The sequence below is a fragment of the Haliotis rufescens genome, unplaced genomic scaffold (genome assembly GCF_023055435.1).
Source record: "Haliotis rufescens isolate VD_foot unplaced genomic scaffold, xgHalRufe1.0.p SCAF_16, whole genome shotgun sequence".
NCBI classification, from domain to species: domain Eukaryota; kingdom Metazoa; phylum Mollusca; class Gastropoda; order Lepetellida; family Haliotidae; genus Haliotis; species Haliotis rufescens.
Window position 1 is genome coordinate 3,625,631 of NW_025963846.1, and position 19,051 is coordinate 3,644,681.

Sequence of the window (19,051 nt, forward strand, 5' to 3'; positions counted from 1 at the left end):
ATCTCATAGTCAAAACACGTTGATTCTTGTTCTGTGCTTAGTCTCGCGTGGTCCTTCGAGACACGGATGCAAGGATCGACGTCCTATTGGAGACCATTTTATAGGTTTCATGTCTGATTAGAGGATTATGATTAAAAATTAATAACTCTCGTAACATAATGAGTTCGTATGCATTTTTAATAACATTACATTGAATCGGACCGACAATGTTCCCAAAAACTAATTATAACAGACAGAACTTAAAAAAATTGTTCGTGGGTTTATTTGCATGTATCATGGCTATCAATGCCATTTTATTACATGCATATGGCGTCTCAAATGACGAACGGGTCAGGAAACCAATATCACCTTTCACTAGCCAGTTACTTAAACATATTTGCATTTGGTGTAACTGGGCATGGCTGCACCATCGTCTATGTAGCTACAATTGTACAGAGTTGCCGCTCTGCACCCGTTGATTATGGGTTCAGATCTCAGCTGTGTTCAACTATCCTTGGTCTGTCAGCACCATACAGCTCTAAAAAACAACATTAGCGCTACGACTGTTGTAAGTCTATGTTAAGGTATGGGAGCTCCGATCACCTTAGCGCAAGGATGGCATTGTACAACGCCGCTCGTTACAAGAGGAAAATGTCTTCGACCTTGGTCAGTTTGGGCTATGCTCCTTAGTTCTATAGGATGAGACGCCATGGAAGTAAACTTACCTTCAAGGCGGCGTTAAACCCAACTTTGTTATTTCCTACTGTACTTTGGCATTGGCAACCATAACTGCATTTATTCATCTGTGTAGGATTGTATAAACGTCACAAACGTTCAGTGTCAGGTGTTTAGATATCGTTGTGGAAGGTCAACCTAAATCATGCATCATGCTGACACGGTCATTACATCAGGACGTAAAACAGGGCATCCGCATTGGTCCGGAAAAAACACGTTTTTATTTCAAGGTTGTACGGATTTTAACGGACAGTTATCCTTTCAGGGCCTTAATTAAGTGAGTGAGTGAGTTGGGTTTAACACCACTATTCCAGTTATATAACGGCGTGTCACCTTGAATATGGGAGAAAAGCAAGAAGTGACGTAGTTCTTAGATCTAGACGTTTACTAATTTGGTGAAACCTACGAACACGGATATGGTGCTGACAATCATAGAAACATATTCCACGATCCTTAATTATGTCACCATGGTCTTCTGCCTGCTAAAACTGGAGGAAATAAAATAACATTTTCACCTGGGGACAGTTCCACAAATTGATCTTAGTGCTACGACTTTTCTAAGCCTAAATGAGGAACATTGATTTTACTTCTCATGACCTTACTTAATAAAAAGCATATATCAGTCATGCGGGTTCCAGATGGGACGCTATTTGCATTTCTGTTGATTGGTATGAGGGGTTAGCCCTCGGAGTCCGGTTCAGTGTTTCAAACTGATTCAATAAAAATAACTAGGATTTCTATGAGGGTAATTTGAGGTATTTTTATACGTTACTCGCCGAAAATACTTTACATGATCAAAACAGCAACTAATAATTCCATACCGATGTGAAACACAATACCATTTGTGCTGCGCCCCAAAAACCTTATGTACGTGAGGGGCGATATGATCTTCATACATCACCCTGGAGACGTCACCCCTGCCACTTCCGATACAATGCGGAAGTGAGCCTCTCTTTGAAGTCAGCCATGTTGTTATGTGTGATATTAACTCATGTTGCTATGTGCTGGCGTGGCGCAGGTATTGTATCACAAAATATACACTCGACTTCAGCGAATAAATAGCAAATACCACAAAATATCATGTATTGCGTGCCGAACATTGTAATAACGATCATACTTCAGCTACAACACGTGGTTTGAGACCACACCCTAGTGTTGCAAATGATACCTTTCTTTACAACTCAGCGTTAACATATCATCAATTATTATTGAAAACAATCCAATTTCAAAGATTCGGGGTTTAACTCGAGTTTAAGAAGTCGGTATTGAGATGTTATAAACACAAACCTTAAGAATTGAACTTATTATTCAAATTAATTATGAACAAACTCTAAGTTTAACCTTAAAAACTAAAGTCTAAAAAGATGTTTCATCTACTTGACGTTGACAAGAAGGATTTGTCCAGACAGTTTTTCAATAAAGCAGTCGACCAAAGCAAGTTCCTTCTTAATCCATCCGAAAAGTTACTCTATTTCAATATTGCGTTACCACGGAGCGTTAAGAACCTCTTTGCTCCCTGTATTGTCTCCATCCGACTCCCACGGGCACTATTTCTTTGCCAGGAACTCTAAGGTATTAAGCAATCTCGCAGCAATATACACACTGCTTAATCAGCTAGAAGCGGCATTGCGTTGCCTTCTCATTAATTCATGGGGTTCAATGAAACGTAGTTTTAGCAGCGTTTTAAGCTTTGGAGCCGATACTCGTTAGAGTTTATGGACACAATGCATTAGTGGTCAAAATGTAGTTTGGAACTGCCTAATCAAATTACGAAGCACCAATCACGTGATTAGATACTTTTGATTAGATTTCATTTTATAGGCGTCCAGAGTCGTTTTGGTATGAGTTGAGAATTGAATTGAGATTGTCTATGCTTTTTGCAATTGGCTTTCGATGATAGTGGCGGCTTCGAAAGATTAAAGTTCATGAAAAGACAGCATCTGGTGAGGAAATCGGGCATCGAATTATGAAAGTGCACAGGGAACATTACACACACCAGTATTAGACATTGAATCTTCTATTGTGTGAGCTTAATAGATCTACAAACTTAGTCGCCTTGCTTGCAGTTATTTCTACCACATGAAGACATCAGTACACTGTGACGTCTTTGAAATAAACGTGAATGCCTTTCTCTTCACCAATGCCTCGTCGTTTCTAGCTCGTGTCTCGTACTGAAAGACGCTCGCCGATATGCCTGAATTTGCTTACAAGACACGAACACTAATCAGAGAAGAATATATTTAATCATTCTGAGTTAAGACTAGCTGTCATCTCTCAAATCTGGTGGGAAGCATAGTGGATAAAGCGTGCATTTGCCCTCAAGTTTTAGCTCATCGCCACCACCACCACCAAAAGAATTATTTAAATTAACAAAACTATTATTATTAGTGGATATTGGATATTGTGAAACATGGGAAAACAATTAAATGTTCGACTCCTTTACGAGAGACCGCCTCCGTGGTCTAGTGGTAGAGCGTCCGCCCGGAGAGCGGAAGGTCCGAGGTTCGATCCCCGACCGCGTCATACCAAAAGACGTTAAAAGATGGTACTTGTTGTTACCCTGTCTGGCGCTCGGCATTAAGGGGCTTAATCAAGGACTGGTCGGCTCGGAGTCAGTATACTGTGTCTTAGTGGGGTATTCATGTTAAACTGCGGCATGGTATCTCAGTGTGCTAGCACTATAAATCGGCATCAGTCCGGACTAGTACAAGCAGCCACACAAACACATGCACGTCGCTATATAAGTGCAATAATCTTGGACGCGATGTTAAACCAAATTTCACCTCACCTCACCTCACCTCACCTCACCTCACCTCACCTCACCTCCTTTACGAGAAAATAAATGCGTGTTTGAAAGAGTGACCAAAAAGAGTTCTATCTCGAACAAAAATCTCAGCCCCCCAAGAATATTAGATGGTGGGTCACAGTAAACGCCAATAAGTGACTGGCACCCATAAAGGTGTATTGTGGTATATATTAAAACTATATACTTTGTATCAGTGGCCCTCATTTGTTAATGGTGCAATGTGTTCATCTTTACAGGCGGTGGAGACTTTGATGAAACAGAAGTGTCGCTGCCATGGTGTGTCCGGCTCATGCGCAGTGAAGACATGTTGGAGAGGGCTACCAACGTTCCGAGAAGTTGGAAATGTGTTAAAAAACGGATATGAAGGATCTGTTCGACTTGCATCTAGGTCCAGGAAAAGGTTACGTCGCCGTGACAAGTCTAAGCGTAGAGTGCCTATAACCGCCACAGAACTAGTATATATGCACAAATCTCCCAACTACTGCCGGAAAGACCTAAAGCGGGGAATTCTGGGTACCAATAGTCGACTGTGCAATCGAACGTCGATGGGTTCTGACAGTTGTGATCTTCTATGCTGTGGGCGTGGCTATAACACCCAGGTCGTTACATATGTAGAACGATGTCATTGTAAGTTCTTCTGGTGTTGCTACGTTGAGTGTAAGACCTGTGAGACGGAAATTGACCTATATACGTGCAAGTGATGCGCTTACTCCCTACATGTGGCTTAATTCAAAACGGGTCCACCATGGTCCAGTATGGAGATGGTAGCTTGGTGTGTTCAAGAACGGATTCAAGTGCAATTACAGGAAGGGAGACGGCAATACATGATATACAGGAAATGACGTTGGATCATGTGACAAGCGGAAGAATACCACGTGATATGTGCCGATTCTTGTGATTGCAGAGGAAGATTCTGTAACATATTCGCAAGGAACCCTGGGTAGTTTTGTAAAACGCTATGACTGTGGTTACTGAACTGATATTAGAAAATGCAGAAACACGATATTTATGCAAAATATTCTTGTTGCCTCAGGTCGTTGCGAGTGAGACTCACTTTAGCAATACGTTTGTTGTAGGCGCGTAACATCCCAAACTCGACGACAACCTGATCGTATAACAATGCATATTTCATACTCGGACAAAACCATTGACACATGGTACGTTGTGTCGACATAGTTTATGTCTCTGTTCAGTAGACCCGGATGTGGGACGAAGAAACAATTTGGAGATTATTTGATATTTCCCGTCGTACCTTTCTACCGGATGTTGTGTGTCCGAGTCAGCTGTAATATAATTGTGTGTAGTCCTGTGTTACGATGTTCCCAGCATGCTATTTATTTCACAAGATGTAAACATTCTATTCAATCATTGTTAATATTTCAAGTGTCCTCCGGCTCCGGCTGTATGTTTTACGTCACCTTGGCAAATCATATTATATATTGCCTGTAAATAGAGCTCAATATAGAAAAATTAAATGTTCGTTATCGTTTTTGCTTATTACTAGTTTGTTTGCGATCCGAAGCTCAGGGATAAAATTTAACAAATTGGGATGTATTATTACGTCGCCTTTAACAGTTTACCGTTGCGTAAAACAAGGTACGGTATGATTTTACTTTGGTGAAACCCACGAGCACGGATATGGCAATGACTGAAAGACAAAGGCTCATATGGGACCGACCATTTGATGATAAATTGTCACAGAAAATGCTTGAAAAAATAATTATGCTTTAGTTGAAACATAACTGTCTGCCACAAGAAATACATTATTGCAAGATGTAGTTTACAAATAAAAAAATAGGCCCATAGTTTTAATGAATACAAATACCTGGTTTTCCGTCTGTAGCTGAAATACAAAATTTCAGGCACCTCAAGAATATCAAACGGTCGGGCCCTAATCGAATCGATTCTGAGATTCGAACCAACATAAAGCGGAACCTAGCATCTTCACATCTTCTGCCCACTGGGCATTCCATGCCCATTTTACATATAAGGGCGACTGAGTATAGTGAATATCGTTATCTACGAATGTTTTTGAGCTGAAGGTTTCTGTCAGTGCAAAGGTACTTGAATGTTACACAAGTTATCTCGGAACAGCGTTGAGTTATATCCCTGACGCTTCACAACTGGCACACCTACTGGTTTATCTGGAGACAAGTACTTCAATGAGTACGATTGTTTCTGTATGAGAAATCCAACACACTGAAACCCACAGATGAGGGCGAGTTACAAGTAAAGAAACGTGGACGTGTATACATAACTGGGTCTTTCCCTTCAATCAAAATGCTTATTATTGTATCTGTAACTTATCAACTAGACATGGAATCGACATTGAGAATAAATTCTCATATCTAGTTTCCCGGCAGTTTGTATTTATTTCTTTATATTGTACAAACTGTAAATTAGGAGATTTATACTTCTATGTTTGCATAATGAACTTTTTTATGTGAACACATTTTTGTGTTCCTAACATGGAATCAGTTCCCATACTCCTGTTTCTCCGTGGCTTTAGGTAAGGCCAGTAGATGGGGAAACATACATATACAGAACAAAACAAGTTAGGGATCACGCATATTTTAGGGAATATTTTTGGTGGTGAAGACTAAGCACACGATTTCATAAAAATATCAAAAACAATATTCAACTTTCAGCATACACTCCACCCAATACAACATCCATATAGAGCAGAAAACGAAGGGTGTATCGTAAAATACGAGCGATAGGTGACACAAGCAAGGTGTTATTTGCCTTAGGTAGTGTGTTGAAAATCTATCATCAAATGAATTAGTTTTGATGTTCACACATTGTATACCGGAACACCTGTAAAAAGACCTGATTTATAAATACTTAAACATACGTGTATGCTGCAAAATGTCGAACGTCTACATATGAAATTAATGGGTTACACTGAGTCGCCAACAAGTGACAAGTCTTCCTATGCATCATTATAGGTTAAAATTAACAAATAGAGAATATCGGTAAAGGCCGCATCGTGAATTTGTTAAAAAGAAATTTAGGCTATGCTTTCATTAAAAATAGAGTTGAACACAAAATGACAGAGGAAACACATTTTACGATACCCTTTTACATAAATTGGGGGAACCATTATGAAGACAAAAACAGCGTATGCTATGTCAATGCACAGGGTAAGGCGCTCTACATTTTAACTGATAAGGTAATTTGTTAAAAACAAAATTCGCCATCTTGCATACAGGTGGTAAAATACCCTTCCAACTTTTACTGCCGCATTCAGCCCAGTGGTGTTCGGAGATTACGCCAGTGAGTTTATTTGAATTCCATTTAATATTCCCTATCAGGTGAATTCCGTTCTGTTTTCCGAGTTGAGATTCCTTAAGCCGCTTCACTTGTCGGCAGGGTTGAGTCAGGTTTACGAGCGTCTCTGCGGTTTGTTGATGGAAATATCTACTCCACGTCCCAAACACGCCTTGATCGGATCCACAGATGGGGGTAAGGAAACTATATCCCTGTTGCAGCCTGTATCATATACTTCCCCTCTTCAGGCATCGATTCTGATGACATACAACTCAAACGATTGACAGTCACTCGATACACAGAGAAATCCCGTTAGTTCGAACCCCATGAATCAGGAAACACCGGCTTCCGGGCGATTCAGAGTCTATACATTGTGAATGGTACGAACAATTCGTTATTCAAACTAACGATTGCACTTGGAATGGCAAAGTACTGATTAACAGCGTTTCATATTACATACATATGAAGAAACGAGACATGGCAAAGCGTCGGTTGCATTGGAATAAAATGCCACTTCGAAGTCCTTAAACCACTAGGCCACCCATTCCGCCATACTTGATCCAAGAGAAGAATGCACGACATCTGCGGAGAGGCTTTCGGCCTCAAATATGTCACCCATTTACGACAAACATGTGAGTTACAAGCTTAAACAACTTGAAACGTCCTTTTAAACATGAGTACAATTAACACAAAAGAATTCTCTTTTGACAAATTTGGTTTGAAGTAACAACCCACGATATGGCTAAGGGCTAAAATGCGGTCTTCAATGGAAAGTCTAAGGACCTTCATTGCATATCAGTGACGCAGCCGACATACACAGGCCTGTTACGATGAGTCTGTCGATCATGTGGAAAGATATACGACTCGACACTAAATGCTAATCCTGACGAGTTCATTTGGAGCTATACCGTTCTTTTCAACAGAATTCACTGCATAGCAAAACACGTAATGTTTTCATTGCGACATTTCCTACTAGAAATAATAATTATAATCTATTTAGTGAAAATAAATATTATAATAATGTGGCACATAATCTGAAAGTCAATGTTGATTTTGTTGATGATTCTGTACTGCTGGGCGGTACGGAAATGAGTGTCAACCAAACGAAGTGCCATATCAAATAGGCCCAGACGAGAGGCTATCTGAGCGACCACTGCATCGAGTCCATGTGTAGAGCGTTAAGAAGGTCGGCAACCCTGCATCGCTTGGATGAAGTCGGCTGGTGAAAAAACTGCTGCTCAGGACCAGTCACCGAAACCGTCAATATGTGTTTTGTTGCATCAAAATGTACACATGAAATGTAGAATAAGCAATGAATTTAATGAGACTGTCGAACACATTGTCAGCTGATCCCCAGCTTGGGCACTAACACTGTATCCTAGGCGACATGATGACGTGGCTCGAACCTTTTATTACCGTCTTCGCGATGCTTGTGGTTTTGACACAGAGGTTCATCCATGGTACGGCCCAGACTATGTAGAGGGCGTCATGGAAAAGGATAAATACAAAATTCTTCTTAATAGGCCCGTATACAACCTCAGACCTATCCAGGCCAACAGACCTTATCTTGTCCTTTTTGATAAATCCATGAAATTATTTATATTATTGAATTCTGTCACTTATGTGATTGACAAGATTCAGAAAAAACATGGCAAATATGCGGACCTCACTTTCGAAATCCCACGCTTGCATCCCAATTACCAAGTTGTCCGAATGCCCATTGTTCTCGATGCCTCATGTTTGGTACCTCCAAATCTGTTGATTGACATTGGGAGAGTACCCGGGTTAGCTACAAGGAATACAGCCCTTCTGACAATCTGTGTAATGCAGAAGGCTGCATTGTTGGGATGTCTTCACATTCTCCGAAAAGTTCTGGGTGGCTTTGACTTGGCAACGCTTCCTGGGAGCAGTCACTATTCGCTGTCTGGGCTGCGTGTAGAGGGGACAAAGGACCTGAGCTGATGATGAGCCTTACCAGCTTGACTGTGCCAGGATCACCCAAACCCTCTTTGTTGCATTTTTTATTTTTACTCTGTACATCTGCTAGAGACCATTATGAATGTTACACGAATATTACGCCACATTAAATAATCGAGTTTGAGATGGGCTATAACTAGTGGTTGACAGTATGAGCTATAAGCAATGACCCACGCCGCCAGTGCTCGTTAATACACAGTCGGCCAGATTACGACTACTGTAAACACTATTTTAGTCGGCTCGTTCAGAGCCTATTCTGTTCCGGGATACCCACGTGGGCCGGCAATCTGGCAGCTCTAATGGAAGGGTTGTGCAGCTGCAACACCAAAAGACGCTACCTGTTCATTAGGTTAATGTGATCTAACTGTATACTGTTCAAAGCGGCTTAAACCCAACACCGCACTCACTATCCTGGGACCAGACAATCCAGTGATTGACATAATGAGCATCGATCCACGCAAATGGGATACAATGACATGCATCAACTAAGTCAGCGACCACCCGATCCCGTAAGTCGCCTCTTACGACAAGCATTGGTTGCTGAAGACCTATTCTACCCCGGATCTTCACGGGTCATTTGAGGATAGCCGAACCAAAGCACAAAATGGTGACCATCATACATGACAAAGGGGAAACTGTCTTCTTCAAGGACTGAACCAGTTGTCTAGGGCGCCGCAATTCACCCTGCAGTTACCTCCCTTAACTGTGAACGGATCCAGAGATCGTGAGTTCGAATACCAGATTGGACCCAATTGTTATCATGGCTCTTTCTCCAAGCTGCAAAACACCGTGATGTAACTGAAATTATTTCCAATGCGGCGTTAAACCCAACTCACTCTCACACTCACTCATAGCATCTGCTGCAGCAAGTGCAGTTTATCATTCCGCGTTTAAACCCAACTCACTCTAATACTTACTCACAGCATCTGCTGCAGCAAGTGCAGTTTAACACTTTGCGTTAAAACCCAACTCACTCTCACACTCACTCCGTTTCTGCTGCAGCAAGTGCAGTTTATCACTTTACGTTTAAAACCCAACTCACTCTCACACTCACTCCGTTTCTGCTGCAGCAAGTGCAGTTTATCACTTTACGTTTAAAACCCAACTCACTCTCACACTTACACTGCTGCAGCAAGTGCATTCTGACGATGCCAGCCCCAGATGCATGCCTGTACGTTACATTTGGCCATTATGATTCCACACATTTCCAACTACAATTACATACGCACCGGTGTGGCCAGCACGATATGGCGAGTGTATAGTATTCTTCCGCATCTGACAGTCGGTAGACACAGCCCACAGACCCTATACATGATGCTCCCATCATCCCAGGCACAGACTCAGCCCATCATTCACACCTCCGTACTGTGCTCGCCTCGCACCCGCTGTACGCAACGAACTCGTGTATCCAACTAACATTCGGAACTCGTCACTTGCAACGGATTCATCTGCTTGATTAACTTAGCATGTTCTTCAACCTACATGGGCTCCGTAATGAGCATTGTTTTCCAGCCATCACAATAACAACTACCCTCACGTTTACGTGTTAAACTGAATGATCGGTTATGTTCTGTGAGTTGTGGACACCATCACATGCGGGCTACAGTAAACTACGGTTATAACGAACTCCAAAGGACCACTATTTTTAATTCGTTATAACCGTAGTTCGTTATAAGCATATGTACAACAAATATATAGAGAAAATGGAAGAGCCAAGAAACAGTTCGTTATATCCGTCGGTTCGTTATAAGCGTGTTCGTTAGAACGTAGTTTACTGTACCTTGATTTTCACCGATTCACCGTACATCGGTGCGATAAATCGGTACAATGAACACTTGTTAGTTCGAGGCCGAGGGTGGGGAACTAAGGATCCACACAAATCGAGGGTCGGGTACTAAGGATCAACTCTACACGGGGTGGTGTACTAAGGATCAAACACTCGCCGAAGGTGGGGTACTGAGGATCAATGCTATCTGACGGTGGGGTTCTGATGATCAGCACCCGCCGAGGGTGGGGTACTAAGGATCAACACTACACGAGGGTGGGGTACTGAGGATCGATGCTACCCGAGAGTGGGGTACTGAGGATCAACACTACACGAGGGTGGGGTACTGAGGATCAAAGATGCCCGAGGGTGGGGTACTGAGAATCAATGCTGCCCGAGAGTGGGGTACTGAGGATCAACGCTACATGAGGGTAGGGCACTAAGGATCAACACTACACGAGGGTGGGGTACTGAGGATCAACACTACACGAGGGTGGGGTACTGAGGATCAATGATGCCCGAGGGTGGGGTACTAAGGGTCAATGCTGCCCGAGAGTGGGGTACTGAGGATAAATGCTGCCAGAGGGTGGGGTACTGAGGATCATGATGCCCGAGGGTGGGGCACTGAGGATCAACACTACACGGGGGTGGGGCACTGAGGATCAATGATGCCCGAGGGTTGGGTACTGAGGATCAATGATGCCCGAGAGTGGGGTGCTGAGGATCAACACTACACGAGGGTGGGGTACTGAGGATCAATGATGCCCGAGGGTGGGGTACTGAGGATCAATGCTGCCCGAGAGTGGGGTACTGAGGATCAATGCTGCCCGAGGGTGGGGTACTGAGGATCAACACTACACGAGGGTGGGGCACTGAGGATCAGTGATGCCCGAGAGTGGGGTACTGAGGATCAATGCTGCCCGAGAGTGGGGTACTGAGGATCAATGCTGCCCTAGAGTGGGGTACTGAGGATCAATGCTGCCCGAGGGTGGGGTACTGAGGATCAATGCTGCCCGAGGGTGGGGTACTGAGGATCAATGCTGCCCGAGGGTGGGGTACTGAGGATCAATGCTGCCCTAGAGTGGGGTACTGAGGATCAACACTACACGAGGGTAGGGCACTGAGGATCAATGATGCCCGAGGGTGGGGCACTGAGGATCAATGATACCGGAGGGTGGGGTACTGAGGATTAATGATGCCCGAGGGTGGGGCACTGAGGATCAACGCTACTCGAGGTTTGGGTGCTGAGGATCAACTTTACCCCAGACTTGGGTACTAGGGATCAATGCTACCCGAGAGTGGGGTACTGAGGATCAACTCTACCCGAGGGTGGTGTAGTAAGGATTAATGCTATCTGACTGTAGGGTTCTGATGATCAACACTCGCCAAGGGTGGGGAAATAAGGATCAACTCTGCCCGAGTGTGGTGTAGTAAGGATTAATGCTATCTGACTGTAGGGTTCTGATGATCAACACTCGCCAAGGGTGGGGAAATAAGGATCAACTCTGCCCGAGTGTGGTGTAGTAAGGATTAATGCTATCTGACTGTAGGGTTCTGATGATCAACACTCGCCAAGGGTGGGGAAATAAGGATCAACACTCGCCGAGGGTGGGGAAATAAGGATCAACACTCGCCGAGGGTTCTGTACTAAGGATCAACGCTACACGGGGTTGGGGTGCTGAGGATCGATGCTACCCGAGGGTGGGGCACTGATGATCAATACAAGTTGAGGATGGGACGATTGGGATCAAGGCTACCCGCGATTTAGATACTGAGGATCAACACACGTGGGGTACTAATGACTAGACTGCAAATGGCTGCTTATCTTCTTTTAAAATATACGCATTAAAAATACGTATCAACCCACCCTATTTTGAAATCAGAACCACAAGAATTATTTTCTGAGACATGGGGGCTAAGATTGATTCATCGAAGAGATGCTGAAGAGTTATTTCGGGGTAACATGAAATTACCGTCCCAAGGAATACGTGTATGTACACATAATGTATTTACATTGTCTAATTTACGAATAATTCATAACAATGCGTAGGCCGAAATTGGAATTTTCATTTGGACGTTATTGATACCAAATATAAGTTGAAATTATTTTTTATTATCTCGGAGGCGGAAAGGTTCGATCCCCAGGTGGGTGCAAATTATGAAACCCATTCCTGGTGTCCCTCGCCTTAATACGAATGGAATAATGCTGAAGGGGACTTAACTAACCCACTCACTGAAATCTATCGCTGTAAAGTGCAAGTATTTTTTAATAAATCATAGTTTTGGATTTGAAACTTGACGTTTAATCAATCCTAATGCTTTGGAGGAGCGTTAGCTGCCTCAGTAACATTGTCCCGTCCTGGTCGTGTACCTGTTCACTGCACGGAGTTCTTCAAGTCCAGGTTTGTGTTTTTGGCGGTGCACGAGATGACCCCTGAACTATACGCCGTCGAGAGAGAACAGCTTCACGTAGTTGTTCTAAAGTCTTGTTTAGATTTACAAATCCCCCACCTTTACTCTATCCAAAATAACGCGGGGGAGTGAGTGAGAGATAGAGCGGTGCCCCCCTCCAAATCGACATTACTTGGCAGCCACTGAAGGGACAGCACACGAAACCCAGTTGGTATGCGTTTTTAATCAGAATATTTTACAAAAATAAATATTACCTCTGCTGTTCCTCAATAGCATTGACAAAGAGGCATATTAGAGTTGGAGCTTTTAAAAGTACCAAGTAAGTGTTTCCCGTGGCTTTTTAATCCTTGAAGGTGAATGGAAATCACGCGCGAGAACTAACTCCTTGGTACAGTGTGAATGTAATTAGTGTAGGTAGTCTCTTGTCAACAGAAGGCATCATTGCTCCAGAATGTTCCCAGTTCAGAGACTAATGTAGGTAAATACGTTGACTTTATTTGCATGTTTGGAATTGTGGTGAGAATTAGAAAGGTTTACACCATGTCGAGTCGGCCTTTATGAGCAGTAATCCCTGGTAAATACCACATGAAACATAGGGAGCAGGCTGTGGGCAGACGACATTCCGAGAGCAAGCAGACGACACATCGCCTTTGGGCTGTGGACACGACTCGCTAGAGAGATGTACTGACATTTATGAACTTTGGTTAACAACGGTGAATACATGCATAGACAACGAGTATTGTCTATAGACATGTACAAAAAGGAAACAGCTTGGATTGTCGGCTGGTTTGCTATTGATGGGTGTGGCATATTCCAATAGCTGATGCGGTAAAGAGAAGGGCGTTGTGTATTTATGGTTTTAAATTGGAGGACAAAGAATATCAATAGCTACGTAAACGGAAAGGATTGTTTAGTAGAAGAAGAAACAATTCCAGGCTTATGAGGTAGTTTCAGGTGCGAGAACGAATGCTAGAGCAGGCATGGCGCTTCCATTGGAAGATGGGCGCAACAGCTACGACATTCATATGGTCAATTCCTGGAGATTTGAACAATCCATTCATATGAAATTCTTGAAGGCCTGGGCCAGGTTATTATAAACGTTCTCTTGACTCGGACCATTATTTCAATTCGTTGAGATTAGATCCACAGCAACAAATATGGAGAGTTTTTGCTATTTTAAACATTATTAATCAGAACGAGGCCTCTGTTCCTGTTTTACACCCAGGCTATATATTAGATTAGTAGATTCAACGTAATATACATTATTGTATCCATATACCTTACTTGCTTGCGGCGACCCGTGAAGATCCGAGCTAGAATAGGTCTTCAGCAACCCATGCTTGCCGTAAAAGGCGACTATGTTTGTCGTAAGAGGCGACTAACGGGATCGAGTGGTCAGGCTCGCTGACTTGGTTGATGGACGTCATCGTATCCCAATTGCGTGGATCTATGCGCATGTTGTCAATCACTAGATGGTCTGGTCCAGACTCGATTATTTACAGACCGCCGTCATATAGCTTGATTATTGCTGAGTGCGGCGTTAAACAACAAACAAACTTTCTTGCGGTTGTGTTGCTTGACAGTGATGTGAAAGAGGTGAACATATTGTCACCAGGTGATTGACTTAAAAAGTGCATTGTGCAAGTCATAAGCGTTGCTATTGTACCGAAGTGCTGGGATGGGTTAAAAAAAACTTCCAGAACAGTGGTATACGAAAAGGGATTGTAAGATTGAATGGAAAGAGATTTGCTTCGCTATATGACAGTCCAGAATATTACAGTGGTCAGTAGCGAGAATTGATATACGCTGTCGTGGTGCCATGATACACAACCCCCCTGGAGGTCTTCCTTAGTGGTCATCCATACAATTACCATCCAGCTGCAGCCATAATTGTGACCACCCGATTTACATCTTGGTCCCGACTTATGGGCAGTGGGGTAGTCAGGTGGTTAAAGCGTTCGTTCTACACGACTGAGGCCCGGGTTTGATTCCCAACATGGGCACATACAATATGTGAATCCCAAGCGGGTGTGTCATACGTAAGAAGTGGTAATGCTTGTTCTCTATAAGAGAGAGGCTATAGGGTAGCCTAGTGGTTAAAACGTTGTCTCGTAACGCTGATAGCCCGTGTTAGATTCCCCACATGGGTACAATATCTGAATCCCATGGTTTTACGCTGTTTCCAGCAGGAGGGTCGTGATTTTGGTGGAAACAGCATATATCCATATTCACTCACTCAGTCTATTAGATCGGCGTTGATAGCAAAAGTCTAACCAGGTTATCGTAGAGAAATGCTAAGGTTGAAGCACGGACGTACACACATACGTCTTTGGTTCAAGTAGGCCAGCCTGTATCCGAGTGAGTGAGTGAGTGAGTGAGTCACGACTGGACAAACAAGTAACTTTAAGAATGAGGACAACCTGGGAACCAACGAAGCTGACCACCCTATCCGTGTGTGTGTGTGTGTGTGTGTGTGTGTGTGTGTGTGTGTGTGTGTTTTGAACATACCGTACAGTTGGCATTACATCAATTAACGTTGTAGAATGCACATTCCATTCCATCCCATACACACATGGAAAGAAGAACTGATTTTTTAATAATAAACACTGAAATGTAGACAATGTCGATGTCTGTGACATGTGGAGATTTCTGTGACGCTTCTTTCACTTTCACAGATCTTAGCACTTTAATATAACCATACGGCATCGTTGCTGTAAGATCCGAATGGGGCTACGGTGAGATTTTTTGGCCTTGTCATAGATACCGCCTTTGTCAGGGTTATGTCGTATACACATGGGGGGAGAAGAGGTGTCGGAAACTTGATTACTGATACTTATTAATTTTCTTACTTTGCGTTATTCATTGTACACATATGATACAAAATCTGAAATTATCTTGTTTTTGTTGTCATAAAATTGTATTAATTGTTTAACGGATGACAACTCAATACGTGCTGAACTTGCGTGTACGTATTTGAGTACGATGTGACTATTACCTATATTACATTTGTTGACTGTATACCACTTGTTGGTTGTTTGTTGATTTCACACTAGGTTCTTTTACGTCAAGATTTCTCGGTTAACATATTGTTTGAATTTGGGAGTCGACGTAACAGGAATAGAATGGTCTTGAGGGTTCTACCAATAATTTGTTTTGTTTATTTCTTTGTCTGTTGTTTAACCCCGCACTCAGCAATAGTCCAGCTATATGACGGGTCTCGACCACACAATCCAGTGACTGGCATCATGTGCATCGTCCTACGCAATTCGGATACGATGATATGCATCAACCAAGTCAGCGAGCCTGACCATCCGATCCCGTTAGTCGCATTTTACGACAAGCATGCGTTGCTGAAGACCTACTCTAACCAGGATCTTCACGGGTACAATAGTTTGTTGGTGAATGCCACTTATCGCGACAAAAGGCAATACTTCAATCTATGTAGTAAAATTGACGGATCAGCCGTACCAGCGATTGACAGCATAACACAGTTCCGGGCAAACGGGAAAATCTCTAGAGACACGCATTCAATCCATCCAATTCTTATTAAATATGGTGTAGTTTGAAAGAATTATTTGAAGTGGAAATGTTGCTTAACACTCGATATGCAAAAATAAAATTAAACTGTGAATGAATATCCTTTTCTTCCTAGCCATAATAATGTCAGTCATTATTCGTATATTACGTAACTTGTCTGCCTGTCAATCATGCCATATTGAGCAGAACATAATCATCATATGTCCTGCAGCAAAAAGTAAATAAATGATAGGATGGGAACCGCCACCGACATATATATTACAATTTAAATTTTGTTCCGCAATGCATGCTATGCACTCTTGTTAAATCAATGAGTGGGTATGTTTTTTTGTCCACCGGTTTTAGCAATACTCCTGCAATAACACACCAGGGGACACCAGAATTGAGCTTCACACCTTGTATTCATCTCGAAAATCGAACCCAGGCCTTCGGCGTGACGTGCGAAAGCTTTAACCCCTAGGCTACCTCATCATCTCTTGATTAGTTTGTTTTCCCTTGACTAATTAGCATTACTAATATGACTCCAAGTATTGTTTTCATAACAAATTAATCATCACGGAGCAGACATTATCCCTTTGGCTTCTCCTACCTCTAATTATACATGATTAACCAATGCCCATGGCTTACCAATCGACTTTATTTCAATGAGTTAATACTAGTTATTGAGCATTACTAATCGGGTTACTCTGCATTTATTGTTTCCATCACAAACTCCTTTTTAAACCGATATAATTGCCATGTATCTGATAGCACTGTGAGAAAGCGTGCAAGACATGAACCAGCAACGAAGATTAACAGGAATGGGATTCAGAAAGATTAACAAGATTAACTACAAAACAGTTTCTCTCTTGTCTTTTTTCCCATAAAGAGCAGAACACCGTACCGTCAGAGACAATTCGCCATACACCAACGTCCCCGGACTCGAATAGATGTCGCCCTTAGACAGTGGACGAAGCGACTGATGACAGACGATTCCTTTCCTTCCGTGTTGGCAGTCAGGACAAGGTTCTAAGGAACAAACTGCAGCCCTACAGTCTTATAATATCTACGTAGATGGGACATTTCCCTCTTACCATGCTCTGTGTAATCAGACCTACGTCATACATTCCATGGGTGAATTCACGATTATGCCCTCCAGAGAGTCAACTACGTCAGGTTCTTCAGTCAAGTACAACAAACCCTCTATCTACTCTTGCTCTGATACGAAACAGGACTGACTAAAGCTCAAGAGAGGGAATTCCCACAAGCTGACGTGAAAGGAAGATTCTTCAACTCCACACAGGCCATACGTCCTGGGAATTACAGTCCAGTACCAGGAAGGTCCACAAGTACAGATCTGGACTAGAAAGGCGGCTGGGTCCCCACTCCTCCCGACTGTGGAAGCACAGGAAGTTTGCCGTGCGGCCATGAACAACTGCATGACGCTCCTCGTGCATAACCATCACTGACTACGTGGTTTCAACATGGCGGATGACGATGCCCGCTTTCCCCTGTTGATGTGGAGCCACTACTTGAACATTGACCCCAGAACGAACAACATCCTCGGGGGAAAGTGAACCGATATCTTCCACCAAAACACCACTTTTATGTTTACCGATTCAGTGGCTTAAACATTGTCGAGTCTCAGTCATACCAAACGACCTGAAGCAACACGCGACCTAAATACGTCGAAATGGAATTCCCTTCGTGTACACATCACAACTTGATTGAATGCATCTTGCAAAAAAGACAACTTATTCGAGTTAACATTGTTGTACTCTTTGTATTTGCAACACGAAGCCTGAACCCAAGCGGTTTGTGAATTGGTCCGAGTCTGCGAAGTTGGTTCAGGCGACCATTGGGACATTTTCCCGAGACAAGGGAGTTAACTGGTCTTTCATGGTCAGTTAACTCCCTTTCCTCGGGATGATGACCTTGGGACAGTCCCACCACCAAAGATCAGAGAGACTACAAACGCCTGACAAGACTGAACGTCCAACCTTTTGTCGTCGTTAAAGTTCGGGTGAAGTGTATTGAAATATTATGTACTTGTCCTAAACAGATGATTTGCAGATGGCATGTGCCTAGTGATGTGAATTGTGAACGGAATATATGTGCTAGAAATATAAGCCTATCACAATAAGTAATTATGCTTTATGTCTATTATATATTTTAGACCCACATATCCAATAACATATTTCCCTTATGTTTACTTATATGAGTAATCTATTCCTATCAGGACATCAGTGGTTCACTCAACCATATCTTTTTTTAAAATTTGAAGATGTCTGCGTTATGGGGCGACACTATTGTATAGACACCATTTCCTTTTCGGCTGTTTTGGTGTTATACTTAAATATTTGAATATTAAGCAGAGATTTTAAAAAAATCACACATAAACAATGCTGAGCTTTGAAAACAAAACTGCCAGCTGACACACAGTTCAGATGGATTACGGTTTATTCGACGTGTTGATGGTATTAATATATATGAGTCTGAAAACAAACTGATAATCAATATTTGTAAAAACAAGTAAGTTACATGTTTCTACATAAGGTTCTACAGACGACCTCAGCTGACACTACAACTGC

General features: G+C 42.7%; 1 protein-coding gene across 1 annotated transcript in view; it reads left to right on the top strand.

Moving 5' to 3' along the window:
- Positions 1-5,009, top strand: part of LOC124144276 (protein Wnt-16-like) — a 52,698-nt gene extending 47,689 nt beyond the window's left edge. Inside the window, exon 4 of the mRNA XM_046513610.2 lies at positions 3,757-5,009. Coding sequence (XP_046369566.1) covers positions 3,757-4,221 — 465 coding nt within the window. The 3' untranslated portion in view covers positions 4,222-5,009. The remainder of the gene's footprint in view (positions 1-3,756) is intronic.
- Positions 5,010-19,051: the final 14,042 nt, after the last annotated feature.